The sequence below is a fragment of the Phallusia mammillata genome, chromosome 2, assembly GCF_965637545.1.
Source record: "Phallusia mammillata chromosome 2, kaPhaMamm4.hap1.1, whole genome shotgun sequence".
NCBI classification, from domain to species: Eukaryota; Metazoa; Chordata; class Ascidiacea; order Phlebobranchia; family Ascidiidae; genus Phallusia; species Phallusia mammillata.
In genome coordinates this window covers 12,028,200-12,051,109 of record NC_137253.1, presented here as the reverse complement: position 1 = coordinate 12,051,109, position 22,910 = coordinate 12,028,200, and the positions used below count along the sequence as shown (strand labels likewise).

Genomic DNA, 22,910 nt, shown 5'->3' with positions numbered 1-22,910 from the left:
ACAATTGCCCTTCTGTCGAGGTGCTTTAACTATTGTGTTATACCTGGAGCATCAGTTTGCCTGTACATTGTAACTTTCAACCACGCGAGAACCTCCAATACAGCACCATTGATGTCTACACTCTACACTACAGCACCATTGCTGAGGCTAATGGCAAACTGACATGACTCAGCATATTTTTTCTGTTTCTAACAAAAAGCATAGCAACGCACTGTTTTTGTGGCTAATAGTTGTAACATATTAGTTTTGCAAACCATTTGCAATACTGGTTACAGACAGCTGACACAACCGTAGGGCCGCACCAAAGCTGAGCGGAAACGAGGCTACTTAATTCGTATTGCCACGTCTAGCATACTGAACTTACGTGAAAGAATTTCGTGCTGAAAAAGCACTAGATTTTGTAAATCTATTTCTACATTTATAGTTTAACACTCTCTCACACTTTTTATGTTGGCTATTATTTTCCCCTATTTTTGCTCCTTTATCAAAAAATATTTCCACACATGACTAAGGATATTTTTAGATTTCTATCGGTTGTTTACTCGACCGTGGCGATGCAAAATGCGAAGGTTCAGCGAGTTTCAGGAAAATGATTTGTTTTGTAAAACGTTTATATTTTAAAGTCGTTATTTGCAATTATACTCATTTATGGTTACAAATGAAGGTATTTTCAGGACAAATCCAGCTAAACACAACAATGACCTGACTGTTTTAAGCACTTGCAAGTGTGCAAGAATCGGAAAATATTTTTATTTTGCCTTTATTCATCCACATTATTGTAATTTGTAACGTTATCGTTGAAACTCCATTTTTCCAGTATTTTTGTTCATACCTCAGTAAGATGGCTGATGGTTCTTTCAAATCCTATGTTGACCAAGCAGAAGTTGACTATCAGGTAAAGATGAATCAGATGATTAAGTTATGGCGTCATATTAGGAAGGTATTGTGTTTGGTCAAGAAAGTACACCAGACCCACCCAAGTTGTGTTTGTTATTGGTGACAGTATTATAATCTTTTAAACAATAATTCCACCTGATTCTTTGTATGTGATGCTTGTATTCGTTTCTTGGAGTGCCAGGTCGAACTCACATTTGCTAAAATACTGGGCTCTTTAAAACTGTTTAATTTCATATCACAGAATCCAAACAAACATATGACATTCAAAAGCATTTCACACTTTGTTTGAATAGCTTGTCTCATTTCCCTTTACGGACTGCTAACAAAAAGTTACTGTCAAACTGCTCTATCATTCAGTAGGCCTGGCAATTTCACCATACTTTGCTTTTACTGATCAACAACTTACATGGCTTTTCACAGAGAGACAAAAAACTATCTTTGGCTTATAACAAGGTCTTTGAACGCCCAGAAGATGAAATTCAATCACGATTACTACCTGGTGAACTTACTATTGGACATGCTAAAAAGGTAGGTATTTGATTTATTTTTTCTACTGTTTGCTTTGAAAACAAGTGTAATTCCAAAATAGAACGAACATGGAGAGCCAAACATTTAGCTACAACAGTGTTTGTGTTGTTTTGCAGGTTATTAAATATAGAGCACATGACCCATCAAAAGGCACTTCAGGCATCCTGATTTGCACCAATTATCGAGTTAGTTTTATTACTTCAGAACAACCCACTTTCGACTTGGTAAGTTCAAATGATGGAAAATGAGGTTTAATTGAGATAATAATATTGTTTCGTATTTTAGATTGAAATGCACAACAAAATGCTAGGTGAAGAGGATATAACCTTGAACAACATTGATGCGATCTATGTTGGTAAGTGCAATAAATATGATTTTGCATAGTAATCCAATAAAAAATAACTGTTTAAGCTGGAGTAGTTAATTTAGTGGAAGTGTTGTGATACACTGTTTTTAATGTAATCTTTGTTTTAGGTCAATCGTCATGAGCTAGTATTAATATAAGCAGAATATATTTAGTGAACATTATACAGTAAACCTTGATGACACCGGATTCGGTTAATCTGTTTTTTCATATAATTCAAACAACACTTTCTGAGGAACAAAAGATTTGAAATGTGATAAGGCTTGAACTAATCAGCAGAATTTTTTTTGGTCCAAACGGGTCCAGTTTAACCAAGGTTTACTGTATTTATGAAATCATGCAAACTGGTAGTCTTGTCTTTAGAAGGACTAAACTTGTTTTGAGTGCACATTCACAGAGACTTTGATTTTGATTCTTGTATATATTGAGCAAGTGAATACCATTAGTGGGTGGTTTAGTGTTTGGTTGCCAGTCACGTGTTAGTTCAGGTTTGTTTATGCTTTTCACCATGTTCTGCATATATTTTAGAATATCCAAACAAGCGAAAAAAACTTCTTCCTAAATCGAAGGTGAAAGAAGGCGTATTGAGATTAGAACTTCACTGCAAAGATTTTCGAGTGGTCGCCTTTAACTTTAAATTTACTGTCAAAACAGAAGAAATCGGTGTAAGTACTTTACATAGGATGTACAGTATGTGTTTTGTGTAGAAATTTCCTAAGTAATATTGTTTCGCATTGATATTCACACCATCATTATCTACAATTTGTCTAGTATATAGTAAAGTGTACTTTATCTTTCTCAGCTTTTTTACCATTGCGCTTTTATGTGTAAAGGGTCTGCATAGCTTGTTGATTTGTTGATGAAGTTTATTAGCTACATTTAGCAATTTATAGTGCGTGCATTTGTGCCAACAGCATGGATAGATTAAAAAAAAATGCTGCTGAAAACTAGGATCAATTGCCCGTTTATTTCACCATTAAATGTTTGCCTTTATTACTGTCAGGTTATACAATCTATTCTTCACCATGCATATCCAACAACGGTATCTCTCCTTTTCGCATTAGACTTTAACCACAGGACGAACATTGATGAAAGTAAGCACTTAAATCATAAGTACAGTTTCCATAACATATAATGCTTGTTGTTGGCAATCAATGTTTTACATATTACTTGTTTACAGTTTGCCGTGTGCCACTCTATCGAACTTACAGTGCCTGGGATAATTTGATAAGAAGGTTTGGTTTGGAAGAGAAGTGGCAAGTTTCTGCCGTGAATGAAAACTTCACTGTTTTAGACACGTAGGTTTAGTCTTGTAATGTAAATTCTCTTACATATAGGTGTACCTTCATAAATAGGACACCTATTGTTTTATTTCCCAACATGGGTTTGTTTCTCCAATTTGGCAAAAAAGTTTCAAAATTTCCGAACACAAATGTTACATATTAATATATAAAGGTAATCCCAACCTTCCGGCTTACAAAGGTTTTAATTATGTGGTTTTAATTTCTAACCAACCGGTGGTCTAAATTCATTTGGCACTTACAAAAAGTATATTGAGTAGTCAAAAATTAACATGTACTTCTTTTTACAAACAACCAAATTTTGTAACGAGAACCTGTTTTTTTCAATCCTGTTGATAAAATGTCTGGCATGCTTTTTGAGCGAAAGCACATAAACATGTCATTAGCTTTTCTGCTCATAACTACTTTGCCCATTGTTTCTGTATTCGTTTGTGTGCATGAATGTATATATCATTATTTTTTCTATGACCACGGCATTGTTTAACCTTTTCAGGATGGGTGCTTACTTCATTGTCCCAGCTGCATTTACGGGAACACAACTGATGGAAGCTGCAAATCAATTTACCAACGGCAGACTTCCGGTAAAGAAAATAATGCCTTGAAAGTTTTAGACCGTTTCTAATGTAACAAACTGTTAAAATCTGACCAAGTCAACTCCATCTGCAATATATAACACATCATTTGACATTTGGGAGCAACGTTTGTAACAACTCAGTAACATTTAACAACTTGCGTAGGTCTGGTGTTGGACAACCCCAATGGGATGTCATTTAATTCGATCGTCTGAAGTACGGCCTGAAGTTGATATGGTGGAATGGGAAAAGAAGTTCCACAATGCCATTCAAAACACTGACCCGAAAAAAAGAACCTTTAAGTATGTCTGATAACATTCATAACTACTTTTTGAACATATATATATTGAAAATCTTATTATTTTTGTTAAAAGTATAAAAATGTGTTTTAGTATATTTTTTTAATCTTGGTAAATGGTGAGTAGTACAAAAATAACCATTTAGGACAAAGATATACATACATAAAGATTAATATATTTGCTCATTAACAATAAGATTTTTAGTTTTAACCTAAAGACGACTTTATTACATGATTAGGCTCTTATTGTCAATTACAGATAAAAATGCCCATCTTTCATATTCATACATGTATATTACACAATCTTTAGTAGATATTGCTTATGCCAAAGCAATACTTGTAATACTCATTGGGCATAAACATCAAAGAGTGTATTGTGTGTTACTGCTGTCTTGACTTTGCTCATTTCTAACATATAATATCTACATGCATTGATTGGACAAATCCTGTGTATACAGTATTTATGTAATACCTGTGTCATACAGTATATACTTCATTATATTCCTCCTTATTTACTTGTAGAATAATAGAGGTGAGCAAAAGTTGTCCAAACTGTTCTCAACTTCAACAAAGCTTCATAAAGCTAAAATCAATGTGTATGCCAGGTAAGACTATTTTTTGATTTTCAATGGGTATGATTTTTATTGTTACATCTAGATCACTCTGTGCACTTCTGAATTTCATGTTGTTCGATGAATGGGTTAAGGTTACTTATTTTTTCATATTTTATCTTGCAACTTTGGGAACTGAGACATGGTTAAATATTAGTTAAACAAATGCTTACAAAATGTTAATGCCAAATTTAGTGTCCATCTATCTTTCTAGGGGTGACTTCCTTGTCAGAGATAGGGTTTTGTGATCATAGACTTTCAACTGTCTCTTCATATTTCTGCTTTCACCTTTTGTTCTGAGTCACTTCACATACATGAAAAGTATTATAACGTGCTCCTATAAAAGACAAGATAGTCTTTATACCAAAATATTAGGTGACCCTGCTTTGAAAGCAGATTTTGAACATGTTTTGTGTCATAGAGTGTGTATACATTATTTAACAAATGTGTCATATGCAATGTATTGATTTTAGGAAATATAGTGTCTTTTATTTATTCAAAGTAATGTTCAGCAGATGAACTGTTTTTTAGACTAGTACTGCATCCAATTGCGTGGAACATTTCCTGTATAGTACCATTTGTAGTGTTTTGGCTTCTTACCATTATGCCTTAAGTCCCATTCTAACAAAAATTAAAAGCCAATTTATCAAAATAAATGATGACAAGAAGTTATGTTTTATCCTGTGGTTCCGTAGGAACTAAAAATGCCAGTTCGGCGAAATTTATATATTTCATGTAAATTCATTGGCTTATTCTGTGCTCGGAAATCATTTTTCATTCTTATCTATCTATTGTCAAAAACAGTGACCATCAATGGCCATGCTGCCTGTTGGAGGGTCTTATATTCTCAGAAAATCACTCTCAGTGTATACTTTTGTCTATTGATATGTTTCTGTTTTTTAGCTACTGAGGAGGATTATTGGGAAACCGATCGACATTGGTTCAGTTCAGTTCACAATTCAAAGTGGTATCATCATGTTGGTACAATGTTGTCGGTAGCTGTAGAGGCCACAGAATGGATTGTTAACAAAGACCATCATGTCATAGTCAGAGGTAATCACTTTTTTGTGCTGTGACCTTTTATTGTAATAGGCCCACTAGTTACATGAATGCTAACACTGTTTTTTTGTGTATAATTTCCTGTTGTTTAATAGAACTTAATTGATATCCTCTTGTTTTAATCATTAAAAAACATGTCCACTGCTGTGAACTTCTGTCAAATGACATGATTTTTTTGTGAATATCCTTTTTTATGACTTTTTATAGGCTGGTTAGAAAAGGGCTATTGGGTTAAATTAATTTGAAAAAAAAGTATTCATATAGTTCTGCTAAAATATTACTAGTGCAGTATGTTGGAAATCATGCACTACTACTATATTATTCAAATGAATTTATTAATTTAATTGCTATCAGCAAAATTAAAATCATTGATACAAAGTTTTTTTGGGGGGGAAGGATATGTTCATGGATATTTCTAGTCTATATGTTTGAGTACATGCATACAGTGTTTTTTTAAGGTGTTTTGTGGGGACCGTTTTTTCTCCAGCGGTTTCCCAAAATTTGCCAGTAGCCTAATAAATATTTCGTTTAAGCAAATATGGCTATTTTTTGGTATTTAAATGAAACACTTGCAGTCCCTTAAAACTACTTAGCGGTCACCCAAACCAAACCTTAAAAAAAACCTGCATGCATACACAGCATATGTGGTCTAATGTCACTTTACATATAAGCCTTGTCTAGCTATTGACCTGGTACTGTTAGTCATCTATTGAGTTGTATGATTAAGCTTAGTACATGGGGATGGGATTGGTAATACTCTATACACAGAACATGCTCCTTGATGAATTACAGTAAAAGTGGAAATTGACATTGATGAATATGACCTTTTACTGAGAATTTTGAAATTGGTTAACCTGTGTAATCAAGTGCTGGGGAGCGGGTAGCCTGAACCCTCACCTCAAACTCCTACTTGTTAATAATAACAGAAAAAAATCCTGTTTAAATATGGTTTGAATAAATGTATTTTTTGCCATGCTGGTGGTATAATTGTTCAAATAAAAGTTATAATTCTGGCTTGGTCACTTGTGTTTTCCCGAGCAAGAAACTTGAGTGGGATTGCTCCAACCCAGTGAAACCTGATGGGTTGAGCTACATTTAAGTTACCAACCACATAACTTACAATAAAATTACTCAATAGACATGCTATAAAACTGGTGACTTCCTTTGTTTTTATTATGCATCATGCATTGCCCTCCCACCAAAAATGTAAATGAAACCAACAAACAAATGGAACAATTTTCTTTATTTCCATTTACTGACAAGAGCACAAGTTGTATACCAAATAAATAGCAAAAAATGTTTAGCTACATTTGTTATAATGTTATTGCGTTTTTTTCCAGAAAATTCCGGTACAGAAATTACACCCCTTCTTACTAGTCTAATTCAAATCCTTCTGGACAAAAATGCCCGAACATTGCTTGGTTTCCAATCTCTCATTCAGCGAGAATGGGTGGTTGGTGGGCACCCTTTCATTGACAAGCTGGGACATCTTGTACAACCATCCAAACATGGCCCTAACAGTGTTCTAAACTCGGAAAGTGAAACTGCATTAAGTGTGGTAAGTTTGACAGGATGAGTTTTTGATGAGCCACCAATACAGAAAAATAAGTTTGTGGAAGGTTTTGCTCTGATAAACGGCTTGGTTGTGTGGCGTGTTTTGTGAATTTAAATGTGCTACATGAATTATTTACAAATCTGGTTCAATGTGAATGGAACAAGGTTTAAAATTAAATCTTGGCAATTAGAGTGGCATTTATTTGTTCACAATTGTAACGTTACCTTCATATGATTCTTGGAATGGTACTTGGGTCTTATTTTAAAATTCCTTCAAGTCAAATTAAATCACATTTAACGTTTGGTGTGCATTTTACATGTCTTATGTTAGGTGATAATGATAAGTATATGTAACCACTGAAAGTTCACATATCGCTGTGCCAAAAAACATTGCTTTTACATTTACAGTCTCCAGTGTTTCTTCTTTTCCTGGATTGTGTTTATCAGTTAATGCGTCAGTATCCATGTGCATTCGAGATGAACCCTACGTTTCTCACTGTGTTGTACGATGGTACAAGGAACTCCGCATTCGACACTTTCTTCTTTAACAACGAGAGGCAACGAATCAGAACTATCAAGTCTTCCGACGTATGTTACATCGCATACTATAAATTTAAACAGTTTAATATTTTACCGTTACAGTGGAAGTGAATTGTGCGTTCAAAACTGTACCGACCGTCATTTTATTCGCAAAATTACGTAAAGAATAAGCATATGACTGCACAATTTACGGTTTTGAAGTTTGTGACAGGAAATGAAATGTAAAACCCAAGCAGAAGTACTTGCTTTACATAACGTTTAAAATCACTTATAAATTGTCGAAACGTTATGTATTTTTACCATTATATTGACTTGGCTATTTCTTAAGTACATCCCACGACAGTCATTTAAATGAAGAAATTTCTTTGTCACATTGAGTTTTCGGTTTTGTAATACTTAGTATGGTAAAATTGTAACCAGTGGTACTATATAAACTTCCGATTTCAAAGTTTTATTTAGGTATTTGTAAATTTTTGTTTTGGAAGACTAAATCTACAAGAAAAAAAAAATTGTTTTCAGACGTAACACAATATTCAGTTTGACATACGATAGTTACTTTGCTAAGACGCTGTAGGCTAAACGTAATATTGTACATGTTTCAGCCAACACGTAAGGCTGACACTTTACCGATTTGGGCCTGGCCACTTCAGTACGACGAGAGTGAGATGCGACTGTTCAACAACCCACTCTACAAGTAAGTACACTCAGGGTGACCGTCCTACTGAAGATTGTTTCTTATACTGTATAACATTTTAGTTCGTTTGAGAAAGACTTCAAATTCTTTCAAGAAAGTGTATCAGCATTACAAATTAGTTTTCGCAACTTTTTTTCCACAATGTTTTGCCAGAAGTCCCGTTTTATATTAGTATATCTGGACTATATTTCTGTTGAAAAAGTGACATTTTTACGCATTTTGTTCAGAAACACGTTTCCGCTTTGTCAACTTGATTACTGGTTTGGATGAATTCGAAAAAAAGTTTGTCTGGTAGAACTTAATTTAAAATGTTGCTTAATCGTGTAATGTATCTCTTTATTTCCTTGGACTACTTGCCACAAACAAAAACATGTTTAATTTCCAAAACATTCTCACTTTTTCAGGTTGCAGCATCTCCGCATCTCGCCAAAGTATTTCTCCGAATTAACTTCGCCTAACCACGCCCCTCGGCGGAACAGCTCCGCCCACTCGCTCGACGTCATCGACGAAAATTCATCTGACCTTTCACCTACAAGCGGGGCGGCACCATCGTTTCCAGCCACCAGTCCAAGCCAGCACTCTCTTCTCGAGGTGCCAACAGCAGATGGCAGCGATGAGATTGACGACAAGGCCCAGGTCTATTATAACAGCAAGACTGGTGTTATGTTGATTGGTACCGAAACGCCTGATAACGACAAGAAGAAGAGGAAATTTTCTTTGCGGATTAAGAGGCCTAAAGGTCCAAGTCAGTCGCCCGCTGCTGGGGCCGTTGCCAATGACATCACGGAGTCGGTTTCCAGTAGCGGTTTCTTCCACACGAGGACGCTGTCGACTTCAAAAAGGCCGGAGATATTGAAAGAAACAAGTAATGTCTGGATTTATGTGTGGATCATTGTTATTTTTACACACTGTAAAACAATCACATGTAACACTATTTATTTTTGACATTTTTACCATAGGTTAATAATGAACAACATGAACAAAACTAGAAGCCAAACCTGACATATCTTTTGCAGAAAAAACAATAGGTGCCTTTTTGCAAAATTTGTCTAATTCTGTAGATCAGTTTTACATTTTGATTGAAAATCCCTACTAACTTCTTCAGTTTAAGCATATTTGTATAAAGTACTTACACCAACTATATTCTAACTTGTTTTGTTTTTCAATTTTATCTTGAACTTACAACTTAAAGGTGAAAGGTTGAGGCCGAACTGTGGTGTCGCAAACATGAAGTTTTGGTCTTCCAGTCACTTACGCTGGATCACGTGGTCACAGTCGTTCGGTGGAGGTCCGGCTGCACAACTTGAACGCGAATCCATGATTTTTGACGAAATCTATCAACTACACTCCAAGGTATGCTTAAATAACATTGGTCCTATATAGGATTATAACTATCATCCAAATAGCTATTGGTCGTAACATCAACAAGCGGCAGGGTTTTGGGATTTGGAAGGAGTAACTAAATTTTTGACAACCTATTTGATTGGTCGCAGTTGCGCATTAAAGCCCCAAGATAACAAACAAAAAAACTCATACCTTTTCATTCAACGCATATTTTAAATATCTTTGGGACCGTTTTAAGACCCGAAATAAAACTCTTAGCTTGGGTATAAAATCAAATGTTAAGTTGTGTTCACGAGTTTCCTAAAATGGGTAAATATCAAACAATGTCAGAACTGTGGGAAATTTGGATAGTTTTTGGAATGTGGCATTGAAAGATAAAGATCATTGTGTTTTACCGTACAATCCCATCGGTTACCCTACTACCCCCCTATAATGGGTGAAATTTTGAAAGTCTTGTCACATAAAAAGAAACGTTCCATTTATCGTGTTTACAGTTGACGAAACTTGATTCTATGCTGGATTCATCGAACATCAACGGGACCAGCTTCTCGAGCGACGACAGTGGCATGTATTTCTGTCACACACCTTCACCTACGGACAGTATGCCACAGAATAATTACACAGTTGAAACTCCCAGTCTTATTCCAAGCTACTTTCCCTATTCGCCAGTACGGGGTCTAGGCAGAAAATCGTTGATAGGTAAGAACTTCGCTCTTACCGTTGCCGCTTTTGTGTTCCAAAATTTATACTTTGTATTTAGTGGGTTACAATTTGCTCTAGGTTTTTTTTTACTTTTTTTGTTCAAAATATAAGATCACCATCAGTGTAATCTTTTATTTGTACAACATTACACTTACGCTGATCGTCTGCCGCTCTTGTGGATTATATTTTGAATATTTGATGTGAAAATAGATCCGTCAGTCACCACCCTGTTACACCGGCTAATTTACGTAGTTTTATTTTCACTTATATATTTTTTGTGTTGCGACTTCGTACAGCGAAACTGCGGTAAAAGTTTAACCAGACAGATCGCACGTTCCTTATTTTCTACAAATTTGGAAATTGTTTGGTTTTGTTGTCAGAAACACTGGTTCAAACTGGAAATGCGCGGACAAACTTAATTGCATTTTCATATAAATCTGGGTATTTCGACTGAACAAAACATTTACAACGTCTGTCAGGCAGGAATACTTTCTTATCTTGCCGAAGTTTGACTCAAATCTGTCACTTGCAAATATAGGCCAACATACGATTATGATAAAAGGTATTTTTTACAGGGAGCCCCATCGCTAACTTTCTTCGCGGTGGTTCAATCTTCAACTTTTCGAAGAATTCGCGTTCAAATAAACACCACCGCTCCCCCTCAGACCTCTCCATAACTACACCGTCCGGTGACGAAAATTCGACCAGCAACGCCGCTGGGGGCGCCAACTCGTCGGCTTCGTCTAACAGCCTCGACGCTGCTCCGGACGAAAACGAAACGCACACGTCACCTGTCAAGGGTCACCATCCTAAAAAGGCAATGATGCCACCTAAGGAGCGGATCACGTACATCTCGTCAGTGTAGCCGTGTCAAAAAGTCGTAGAATTCCCTTTATTGGTATGTAGTATGGTTTCTGTAGCCATAATGTTTAGTGCTACACATATTTCTCATTACTAAGCCAAAATCCTAAATATGTTTAACACAACGTAGAATTGTTGTCAACTGCGGTTTGACTTAAGTGTCCAAAAACACGGGTTTAAGAAGCAAATATTCTTTCAGCGTCAAGCATTATTGCAGCTTTTTCGGATCTTTGCGCTGCTTAGTATGTTGTTTTCATTACAGACCTAAAACGCCATGCCTGATAAGCCTTGAAATTTAGGGCTTAAATAGCACATCCATGACAATTGATTTTCTGATTTTTGACTTTCATTTCTCGGCGTTTCATAATTCACTTTCTTTTTGTGCAATTGGCAGCATATTAAGCAGGCTGGGTATAAAGTGGCGACAATTGTTTAGTTTTTACGCTTTTCCTTCTGTTTTTGTTTAATGCGAATGGTTTAACCTGTACTAATCGGCACCGTCATATGGTGTTTGAGAGGTGGCATTCAAGTGGATTTCAAAACGAGCTACGTGGAAATCGTGAAAATGGACAAACTTTGTGCATTCTGGACTTGGATCGTATTCATAAGCTGCTGTTTTCTTTTCAATTGATAGAAAAGCTGCATTTTCTTTCACCATTTTAGAAGTTTCACTGAGCTAAAAATGTGTGACTTAGCCCAGGAGTCTTATCGTCACGCCGATTCGCGTGGTCTTCTATGGGTTGTGCAGCGACCGTTGTGTGAATATGCAAGACTTCAAAAATGCACTTGAAACTATGTCGTGGGCCTTAAAGACTATTCTGTTGCTCTTTTCGCTGTTCTGTTTTTTCTTCTCGATTTTCATTGTGATGTGATACTAGTATGAGGTGATCCCTAATCATTTTTAAGGCGCAATATGTATATGTGTGTAGAACTGATTCCTTAGCGCGTAAAACTTTTCGAAACAATAGTCTTTGTTAACGGATCTGTTCATCAGTTTAATGGCGAATATAACGGCCCAAATAGCGGTAAAAAGCGACATGATGTATTGTTTAAACGTTTTAAACATGATGGCATGAGAATTTGCCCACACGTTTAAATAACAAGGCATGTCTCTGTTTACCGCTATTTGGGCTGTTATATTCATTAAACTTATGAACAGATCCGTGTGTTGTGTTCCAATAGCATTTGTGCTCATTAATATCTGATTTTGTTTAAAGAAGCTTCGATATTATGTTGAAATTAAATGTAAATTATGGTATGCGCGAATATTCGTTTATTTTGATGCTAATAATTAAACGACTACGATTATAATCGTTAAAAGTGTTGTTGGATTTGATTTCACTTGTCTTTGGAGCATTATCATAAAATTGTTTCGTTTAAAAATAACGAACGTTTCTTTGCCGTCGCATTTACACATACTAATCCTAAAATAGTTGCACATACAACACATATGTTATAACATTGCTTATAAAAATGTTATTTCATGAGAAAAGGTGTTATCACATCATGTTAAATACTAAACAGATTTAGTCTGAAAAGGCATCCTTTTGTATACATCTAAGACGCTTAATAACAATAGAAGATAAAATTATGTTCGAGTTGTTTGGTTTATTTGGCAAACAAGAGCTGCTTAAGACTTCGAGCTGTGCATATTTTGTATTGTTCCCATTCTGCCAAAACATTTCTTTGTATATGTTATCGCATATGAAGCCGCATCTTTCATTTGGTTGATTTGCGCCGGTACAATCTTTAACAAGTTTTCTTTAGAAGTTTCCAATGACCCATGGTCGTTCCTGACCTTTGGGGGTGATTATGTTTTCCGTTTTTCTCGAATCGCCAGCCAGATGGACTTTAATAAACGTTCAATTACTTGATCTCAAAGTGGAGTGGTTGTTTTTATATCCTACTGTTAAGAGACTTACATAACGTATTTAGGCAACCGTTTACCTTAAAAGGCGAAAACCACCATTGTAAATATGAAGTACATTAATGTATTTTATTGTGGGGTTGTGACACGCTTAAATCTTACAAAGACAAACATCATTATATGGTGTACATGGTGAATATGATGTTTTGGAAACTAAAACCAGTTTAGAAGCAACAGTCTTCAATGTTAAGGTCTTGCACACTTATGTCAACATATTCGACTGGCGATTGACATAAAATCCTGTTTTGATCGGCAATCATTCTTTCTGCCTCATCTCGGAATGTAAGAAGGTTGCAGTCGCAAAATACCGGGTTCCCAGCGAAATAAAGGGAGAAGGAAGATCTAAGGGCAGTAAAAAACGTGGTTTAAAGCAGTGGTCGGCAACCCTTTTTGCACTACAGACCGTTTTTGAAAGTAAAATTTATAACGAACTCTTCGCGGTCCGGCGGTTGTCGACCACTGGTTTAAAGAGTGCAAAAACGGTTCAATTTGATGGCTATCTAATATTATAGTTACTTTTTAATGCTAAAGACATCACAATCATAAGCTAAATTGCTAAACTGATTTTTAGGACAACTGTAAGGCAAGTTAGATAATGGTTTTGAACTATCCACTGTAAAAACTGAATTTGGCCCACAAACCTACACGTTTATAGTTTTTTTAGGTTGCAGTTAATCTCTTTCGCCACGCAGAATTCCCCACCCCATGGTTTGTATTTTTTTGTTGTAAAAGTTTAAAATTTCATGTGCCTTGTTTTTTTGCAGTATGTTAACACTACTGGTGCATTTAAAAACATTCAACCTACTTTCGACTTAGTAGATCCGTAAACAAATCAGTTGACAGAAATTGAAGTTGGTTGTAATCAAGTCTGATTTGATGGTGGTGAACGTTTTTGAAGCCAAACAGTCGGAAGCTGTAGGGGTGAATTTCATTCAATCGGTTGTTTTTCAAATTGAGATAAAATCCCTTGCTGAGAAACTTGAAAGAATCATTTGGTACCTCCGTAATCAGGTTTCCAGCCAATTCCAGAACCTTGCAACAAACAGTTGTTGTTATGTGCACTTCGACCGATCCATTAGTGGAAGTTTAGTCTAAATACTTTAATAACAAAGTGGACACGGGCAAAAATGCACCGAACAATGAACATCGGACAATCAGTAACAATGAAATTGGAATCTGGTGTGATTTGGAAAAATTGGGTGCTTGTTATAGATTTAATCAAAACTAACAATTTCGCTAAAATGAATTTTAATACAATTCCACTGAACTAAACTCGGCCGATAATTAAATTAAACATTAATTGCAAATAGTTTATAAGTTGAGTGGGCATGATTGTAGTTACCAGACATAAATTATATTTTTTGTTCTTACCTCGAGGCCTTGTAGATCGCGGAAAGAATTTTGATCAATATGTGCAATGTAGTTGTTGTTCAGCTTTAAAACGCGGAGTTTCTTCATTTTGCGGAAACTACCAGGCGCCAGCTCCGTCAAATTGTTGTTGTTTAGAATCAACTGCTCAAGTTTAGCTGGAAAGCGAACTTCTGAAAGAGTAAGCAAAGTTTGTTAACTCTATTGGTTTAGCATGTTAGAAATTCATTTTCTTGAAGATTAAGTTGAAAATATGCCCTTCAGTGGTTCTTTTCTATTGTTTTTACCTCTGGAAACAACCAGATGAATTTCATTTACGTTTGAAAAACAACAACAAAATGATCAACTATGGCGTCACAAAAGGATGCTGTCATGGAGCCAAAAAATTATGACATAATTTATCCCCTACAACATGTCAAATTACTACTTTAGCTTTTTACTCCACAGGTTAAGAACTACTGCTCTATTTGATAAAACAAGTCGATGCTTTGCTACAAAAAAATCTGTTTGCCATCCAAAACCCAATTCGTTCAACATTATACGGAATTGTTGTTCATGGATCGTTAAAGCAAATGTCCTTTATTGAGGAGTCGTTAATACCCGTTGCATCACATTGTAATAGCAAGAAGGTCCTAAACCTTTAGGACCAAAGTCGCAAACCATACGCATAGCTATTTCAAGCAAAAACTGCGTGCTGGGCGCTAAGCACGCAAGCTACTGTATAACACACCTGAGATACCGCGAATGTTGTTGTCTTGTAGGTAGAGTTCAACTAAAGACCTAAGTAGCATTAGGTTCCTTGGTGGCAAAAATGAGATCTGGTTGTTTTTTAAACTCAGCTTTCGGAGTCGCCTGCAAGAAATACCAGGATTTTATTTGAATATAGGCTCAAACACAAACCCTTGACTAACCTCACTGGTGTATCTATCATCAGTTTAGCTACGTTGTTGTTGTCTCCCAAAAGAGTCTGTAGGCGATTAAAGGACGCAAAATCATTGAGGTCTATATACGCAAAACTGTTGTGGGCAAGAAATATTCCGGTAACCCTTGATGGAATCCCATCTGGGACTTCTGTTAAACCCAATGCATAGCAATTCACCGTGATCCCGCGACAAACCACTCGCCCCTGTCGCCCTGCAAAATAAACAAGGCCCAAAAGCTGTCAACTTATATATTCGATAGAGTCAACTGATATATAAGCTGTAGCTTTGATGCTAAACTTTAGGATATGCGCACCTGCATAGAGTTATAAACGGGCCTGAAACTGTAGCCCGAGCCTGGCCCGAACCCCAAAGTGCAAGCCGAAACCCGGCCCGAACCCGAATCGTTTTTAAACAGGCCGTTTACGCCCGAAAGTTTGATTGGTAGGCCTATACATTGAAGCGTTAGGAAAGACCAAGACAACCAAAACAATAGACAATTGGTCGTAAACATGGCGTTTTGGGACTTTTTGAATTTAGGTCAGGTCCAGCAACTGGCTAAATTTATTCAAAAAAATAATGATGCAAGGTGTAAAGTCAGACCCTAATCAAGACCGTTTTTTTATGAAACCTAAACCCAAACCTGGCCCGACTAACAACTCTGCCCCGTCGCAGCCAATTTTGCGCACTGTATCTTCAACCTACAAAACTTGTACTTACTGCGGCACAGGGCATCTCCGCATGTGCATTTTGGGGGACAGGAAGAAATTTTTCCCGAGAAAACAGAGTGCAAATGCGCGACCACCAAAACTGCGGTAACGACACACCATATCAATTTCATTGCAAATTTATTCAGCTATCCTGCGACAAAGCAACTCCCTTGACTAACTATTCAAATACGAATGCTTGACAAGCGAGAATTGGCCAATTCGAGTAAGGTTGGTTTCCTTTCATTTGAAGAAAAATGTCTACTCAATCGTTCCACAACAGTGCACTGGCCGTATTGTGCAGCCTACCGTTCGATTTTGGCAATATAATCTTGTAGGTGCAAGCTGTGCGGTCTGAGAAAAGTCTCCCGCAAAAGTAAAACAACATACGGCTAGAATGAATTGCATTTCTTACCAACATAACGAAACAGTGTGTTGTCATTTGGGATAACAGATCATGTTTCTTGAGTATAATATGTTCCATACTTCGAAAGCAAACCTTTCATTAACTATTTGTTGTTTTTGGGCATTAGGCACAGCTTTAATAAAGCTATATATCCACTTGCGATCGACATAGATATAGCGACTGTCCAGTAAACTTAAAAAACTCCCCTTGTGGTGTTAACAGCAAATAACGAGTTGAGTCTGGAAGGGCTTTTTATGTGGGGTTCGGGCTTAAAATTTAGGCCCAGCCACTGCTTCGTAGATGCAGTAACAGCGGCAAGTTTGTAAATTTAGTTGCCTTCTTTTTATTGCCTTTTAGAGAAAGAAAAGTACATAAAACAGTTGTACAAAGGTAAAAACTAGTTAATTGTAAAGGCACGATATATCAAAATATTTTGGTTGTTAAAAGAGGGCGAAACACCACCAATTGTTCAGGGCACGAGAATTCACTTCTTACCCCATTTTAAATCTCTAAGGCTTAATTATTTAGTTCGAATGTGTCAAATACCATTGAGTAAATGTGCAAGTTTGGTGTTGAAAAAGAGAAACAAAAGCGATAAAAAGATTGTAAAAACACTATTGGAACTATTGCGTAAAGTAAAAGGGACATTAGCAACACCGGTGAACGATTTTCTCCTGATTAGCAGAAGTTGCACGTCTTTTTGCAGTTTTCTTCCATAAAAGTGAGCAACGTAGGATCTCGACACTTGTTGGAGTAAATGTGACAAATGTTCGTCATTCCAGAGTTGTCGAAACAATTGGATATTTCTACACAAAAGACAAAAACAAAATACTCAGAATTAATCACTTTAAAGACACGGCTATAAACACAGCTCAGAACCATGTTTTTCGAGCGCTAAATATACTCAATTTACCACTTTAAATTCATAAATCGCAGTTGGTTTCTCTGATATGTTTTAAACTCTTCCAACTTGTAATCGTTTTTTGATGCCATTATAAACAAATATAGTCCAATGGGTACAAATAACATTAAATTTGACAAACCAACCTTACATAACAACAGTGAAAAACAATACTATAAGATTATAAACCGCATATAAAATGTAGCATATGTGTGTGAGTAAACCTTACCTCCAATTTGAAGCTTACAGCAAGTCAGGGCGCAGTTGGCCTTCATGTATTTGGGAAAAGTTTCACATTTATCTAGCTTCGTTTCACAATCTGTGTCCTTGTCTTTCCGACCACGACACTGGTTGTAGATTTTGCTACCTGTAAACATGTAAGTAATAATTATATTCTTTATTTATGCAAAATAATTAAAGACAATAAGTTTTCAATATTAAAAAATTTTGTGATATTTTGCACCGTTATGATAAACTCACATAAATTTGCTGAGTCATCGCCAAGCTGTTCGCGGATCCAAGCCTCGTAGTTGATGACGTTTGCGTAAATGCCGTAATACCCGGCAAGGGCGCAACCTTTTCCGAACGATACAACTCCAGACACATACCATTCGCAGGAATCGGCACGTTGACACACGAGTGGACCACCCGAATCCCCTGTAATTGCAAGTTATCAAATGTTGTTAGCATTAAAACGGTTTGATATTGAAGTCATTTCTGAATGACAATTTACCTTCGGGCTTTCTGCAAAAGTTTGTTCCCTTTTTGACTCAAAACAAGGCACTATTTATAAGTTACAGAATCCAATTATAGTTCGTTTTTTGTTTACTAGTTGCGTGTTGAACAGTTTTGGATTAACCTTTAATAGGGAAATGTGTATGTATGAACCCTCTTCCTGGAAGTTTGTGTTTACTATTTTTTAGCGGAGAACATCAGACTCATTTTTAGGAAAAAATGTATGGTATTGATGGTTAAGGAGAAGACATATACCGTTGCAGGCATCTTTCTTTCCAGCGTCGTACCCAGCACACAGCATTTTGTCGGTGTATATTGTAGCGTGTCCGGCATAAGCTTTCCTACATTTTTCTGGATCGACAATTGGAACATCGACTTCTTGCAACACTTCTGAACCGGAGAAATCACTTGGATCTGCAAGCACAGAGTGTTACAAATTGGTAATTTTGCTAATGTAAAAACTAAACGCTTTATTAAACACAAACCAACAATTTCACCAAAACTAACACATAAAACAATATGTATTTTGCTCTAATGCCCAAATTTCTTATACGGTGTTTGTTACTGTTTTTTTCCCCGGCAGAACAGGCAATTTCCCCTTGCTGACTGATTGAATTTCCTCATTATTATTTTTTTCGATTTATGTGAAAATTTTAATTGAAATGCCGGGTGCCTTATGAATAAGTTATTTAGTTTTTTACTTGTTCTGCCAAATCCTGTCACCCAACACTTTACTCCCGGTTCAGGGGTTTCCCCACAAGGCAGACACACTGGGCTGATAATGTCATTGGACTGCACAGGAGAGTTCAGTTTCAGAAGTGCCACGTCGTTGCGAAAGTCCGCTGAATACTCGGCGTGAGTAATTAACTACAAAAAAGACACAAAATGTAAGTGGGAAAAGGCCTTTAAACAAATAGTGAAATACTTTGGGCTAAAGTTGTAATAATTAGGATAGCTGTTTGAAATAAAATAATGTGAACTTGATGTATCAATTAATTTAAGGGTTTGCTTTGAAAATTTTACACAACTATTCTGCATTAGAGGTTTATATTTTTGTTGGTTTATGACGTCACACCTGTTCAATGGTTCGCTGCAATCGTCGTGTGATATCAACCGAGTCCAAACTGGCACTTAGGATTTGTCCGAGGTAAACAAACATATTCTCGTAACTTGAAGACCTGTAAGTCAACAAACAAAAAAATGATTAGGTCATTTTCTTATTTTGAGAAGGGTCTAAGTTTGTGTGTCAATTGCCTAAATTGGCCTTGAAGATAAACTCAAAAATGCACTGTTTAAGATAATTAGTCTACTACTTTTTACCCGATGCAAAGAAACTGAAATCAGCATACTGACATTGCATTTGACAGAGGCTAATCATTTTATCTTGTGTATAACTTATGCGACATATTTTAACACATGACTGATTTTGCACACGTGACAAGATGCATAAGTTGTCGTCAGTATGTATTTACTTCGGGTATAAAGTTGCATTTCCTGTAATTATTTCCCATTCTAACCGTCGTAGTTTTTGCGTTTATATATGACTTGATTCTATTTGAATAATACAATAAGAAATAATACAAATTCGCTTTCTGCATATCACTAACGTGAAACAATGAGCAGCGGACAAAACCCAACGATCTGTGATAAGTGATCCTCCGCAGTGAGGGGCTCCGTTATTGAGGATTTGTGCCTGTTAATTATAAGTATACATTTGTTTTCAAATTTGGCAGTAAATAAGTGTTATAACCGATTTCTGTATACCTGCCACGGCCATGATGATAAGCCTGCGTTGGTTCCGCCAAAAATTCTTGTGACTGTCGGCGTCGCTAAGAGTCTGGTTTCTAAATAGCGATCCCTGATGCTTTCAGTTGTCCCACAACGTCCTACAAATACGTTGACGGTATGTAAAATAAGTGAGAAGACGTTAAACTGACGGGATTCGTAAACAACTGTGAGAAGCAGATACTATATGTGTGTCATCTAAAAGCAGTCTTATGTTTTAAAGACTGTAGTTTCTAAATGGTGTACAATTTCAAAGTTGGCTTGGAAAAGTGGTACTGATTTATCACTGCAATTTTTTGAATCATTTCGTGTTGGGGGAAGGAATGTGTCCAGTTGTAAATGGTACAGTATTGGTTTTTTACACATGCATATCGTAATAACACCGATAAAATATACATTTAAAACGTTAAAAATATAACTTTTCGATGATTATTTTGTCATCAAAATTGCGTTAAAAAGCACGCCAAAACAGTAAAATGTCATGCTACCACCAACAACGTACATACAGGAGACGGAAGTTGGTCAACTTACCGTTGGTAGCTTTACAACATTTTGGACTCTTGTAGTAGTTCATTTCACCAGGCAGTTTGCACTTGTACGTTTGGCATGAGTATGAGCCCAGTGTGTTGACGCAATACACAGGTAGTCCGATGAAACATGGGTTGGGCCTTTCCGTACATTCGTCAATATCTAAAATCGTAAATTCAGTTGTAACGTAATTAGTGGTTCTCAGCCTATTTTGCTGTTTTCTTGCTGAACATACCCACACAAGTCTTGTTGTCATTTTCAAGGCGGAATCCCGATCTACAACTGCAACTGACGGCTTCGTTAGCCCACGTACAGACTTGATCGCAACCGCCATTGTTTTCAGTGCACAGATCTGCCAAAAAATAAATATTCACAAAATAAACTTTACGACGAGGAGTAACATTTTTAGGCCTAGTGGCAAGTGTATTAAAAAAGGTTCATAAAAAACATACATTATCCTATATCCACCGAAAGCTGGCACCAATATTTTGGCTTTCTTAAGCAAAAGTGCGACTCCAAACATTGAACAAAGTATGCCTTCAAACGTTGGCGGCTCCTGACTTTAGAGAAAAATTTGATTTGCATTAAGGGCCGATAATGTTTTGGAAAAGGAAAACAAACAAGTAGTTCACATCAACAAGCAGCTTATTGTTTCTATTTATGCAATAAGCAAGATAAGCCTCAACTTTTTTTGGGATTTTATATGGAACTTACTTGACTCGCACGTCTTGCACGTTTTTGGGCAGGATTCTCTAATGCTAGCTGAAGCACACAACGCAGGATACTGGGCACATCTCGTGAACTTGTCATCGCATGCACCTTAAACAAGGTACATAAATTACCACCAGCTTCTGCTGTGCTGGGTCGTGGTATACGTAACATGGCAAAGCATTTTACCGTCAGCTAAACCACAGCTTTGATACACAAGCGCTACAACAAAATTTGAACAGATAACGGGTTGTTACAAAAATGCCCAGGGAAATCCGCTGTTCTGACACAAATAGAATTTGCTTGGCGCAAGCATGGGAGTTGTTGCATACCGCTTCGTTTAAATTGACTCACCTTTAATTGTATCGAATTGCCAAGTTAGTAGAACCGCAAACAAAGCGAGTGTGGATCTGTTGAAATGAAGCCTGGTCGTCAATTTTGTACCCCACACACGTCAAACAACTTTTTATAGAACCATCTTTCTCGCAATTCATACCAAGCAAAGACATTTAAGGTACTGGTTTACCCCGGGAATTGACGTGAGTCATATTGGCTCAACTCACGATCCGGACAATGACACTGCCTGAAGCAACTGATTTTGCGCAACAGCGTTCACCAAGTGTGTATTTGCAAATAAGTACAGGGTCTGAGGGCAACAATCATTGCATACAATTAAGTCGACAAGAAATTAGAACCAAAAAGTTGATTAAGTAAAGCGAACCTATGCATATTTAAACGTCTGTCAAAGATGTGCTTTTCTAGTCAACAAACAAACTTTAAATTAAGTTTTGACAGGATCTAGTGAAGTAAGGTATATAGTCTTTAAACACGCATTAACATAAATTATAAAACAATTTAACGTACCTTGAAGGCATAATAAAAAATACGTCCTGCGCGCTTGGAAGAGATTGCGGCTGCATTTGCAACTTATAGTTAACACAATTCAGAATTAAAGTTCTGCAAACTGCTTTTACTTGGCTTCTGCAAAATGGCCCTATATATAACCCGAACACATATGCAAACACAACTAAATTTCTAAGCATAACTAGCTGTAATGCTGTACCATGTAGGGCCTGAGCACGGCATACGCAGGTAAGCAGTTAAATGAAAGATAATACTTTTTGCGTTACCTCAGCCCAGAGCGCAGCAACTGCGTTCCTGACACCGTTGTTACAAAACAAAGGAAGAGCTCTTGACTCACAGATAATCGCAGGTTCGCCTAAGTGCGCGGTTACCAGCAAAACTTTCCCTATGCTAACTTCACGTAAACACAGAACCCTTGCTAGTGGACATGGACTCATCTTGCAACATAATAACGCGATTAAGTATAGCTAGGTTAAATGTAAAACACCGTGTCTGTTGTTTAGGTTTAAAAACCTGGGCTTTACTGAACTTTATCCACCAGCTTCCTTGTCCAGTTTGAAGTCTGGCAATTTTTTGTCTAAAGTGAAGCGCTAGTCGGTAAATATCATGTGTAGCCCCCAGGCCAGAACGTGATGTACGTGAACGCCATAAAAGTTTGTCAATGTAAAGTTGTTTTTGGAAGATGACGCCAACTGCTACTCAGCACAATTCATTATTTTATATCGATAACATCCCA

At 36.7% G+C, this 22,910-nt stretch overlaps 3 protein-coding genes across 4 annotated transcripts; 1 reads left to right on the top strand and 2 right to left on the bottom strand.

Moving 5' to 3' along the window:
* Window positions 1–617: 617 nt before the first annotated feature.
* Window positions 618–13,206, top strand: LOC145214202 (myotubularin-related protein 10-like). Of its 2 annotated transcripts, XM_080082691.1 has the most exons (19): window positions 618–895; window positions 1,318–1,425; window positions 1,542–1,649; window positions 1,711–1,780; window positions 2,318–2,454; window positions 2,793–2,883; window positions 2,970–3,087; window positions 3,584–3,671; window positions 3,828–3,964; window positions 4,483–4,565; window positions 5,475–5,624; window positions 6,971–7,188; window positions 7,593–7,772; window positions 8,327–8,418; window positions 8,823–9,283; window positions 9,611–9,771; window positions 10,257–10,461; window positions 11,040–11,362; window positions 11,588–13,206. In XM_080082691.1, exons 1-18 carry the CDS (start codon window positions 842–844, stop codon window positions 11,327–11,329), a joined length of 2,751 nt encoding a protein of 916 aa, XP_079938817.1. In that variant the 5' UTR covers window positions 618–841; the 3' UTR covers window positions 11,330–11,362; window positions 11,588–13,206. The 2 variants fall into 2 exon arrangements, with proteins under 2 accessions (XP_079938817.1, XP_079938816.1); XM_080082690.1 differs by having other exon boundaries at window positions 11,040–13,206.
* A 210-nt stretch (window positions 13,207–13,416) lies between these two features.
* LOC145212986 (uncharacterized) lies at window positions 13,417–16,915 on the bottom strand. Its single transcript, XM_080081231.1, has 6 exons — window positions 16,261–16,915; window positions 15,532–15,754; window positions 15,351–15,472; window positions 14,624–14,793; window positions 14,058–14,284; window positions 13,417–13,594 (listed from the first exon to the last, which is right to left on the bottom strand). Exons 1-6 carry the CDS (start codon window positions 16,379–16,381, stop codon window positions 13,417–13,419), a joined length of 1,041 nt encoding a protein of 346 aa, XP_079937357.1. The 5' UTR covers window positions 16,382–16,915.
* Window positions 16,916–16,980: 65 nt separating this feature from the next.
* On the bottom strand, window positions 16,981–22,753 carry LOC145212488 (plasma kallikrein-like). Its single transcript, XM_080080620.1, has 13 exons — window positions 22,175–22,753; window positions 21,665–21,720; window positions 21,317–21,421; window positions 20,838–20,954; window positions 20,606–20,764; window positions 20,054–20,175; window positions 19,897–19,982; window positions 19,365–19,467; window positions 18,991–19,156; window positions 18,545–18,703; window positions 18,035–18,211; window positions 17,784–17,921; window positions 16,981–17,459 (listed from the first exon to the last, which is right to left on the bottom strand). The coding sequence occupies exons 1-13, from the start codon at window positions 22,351–22,353 to the stop codon at window positions 17,332–17,334; spliced, it is 1,695 nt and encodes a 564-aa protein (XP_079936746.1). The 5' UTR covers window positions 22,354–22,753; the 3' UTR covers window positions 16,981–17,331.
* Between the last annotated feature and the right edge of the window lie 157 nt (window positions 22,754–22,910).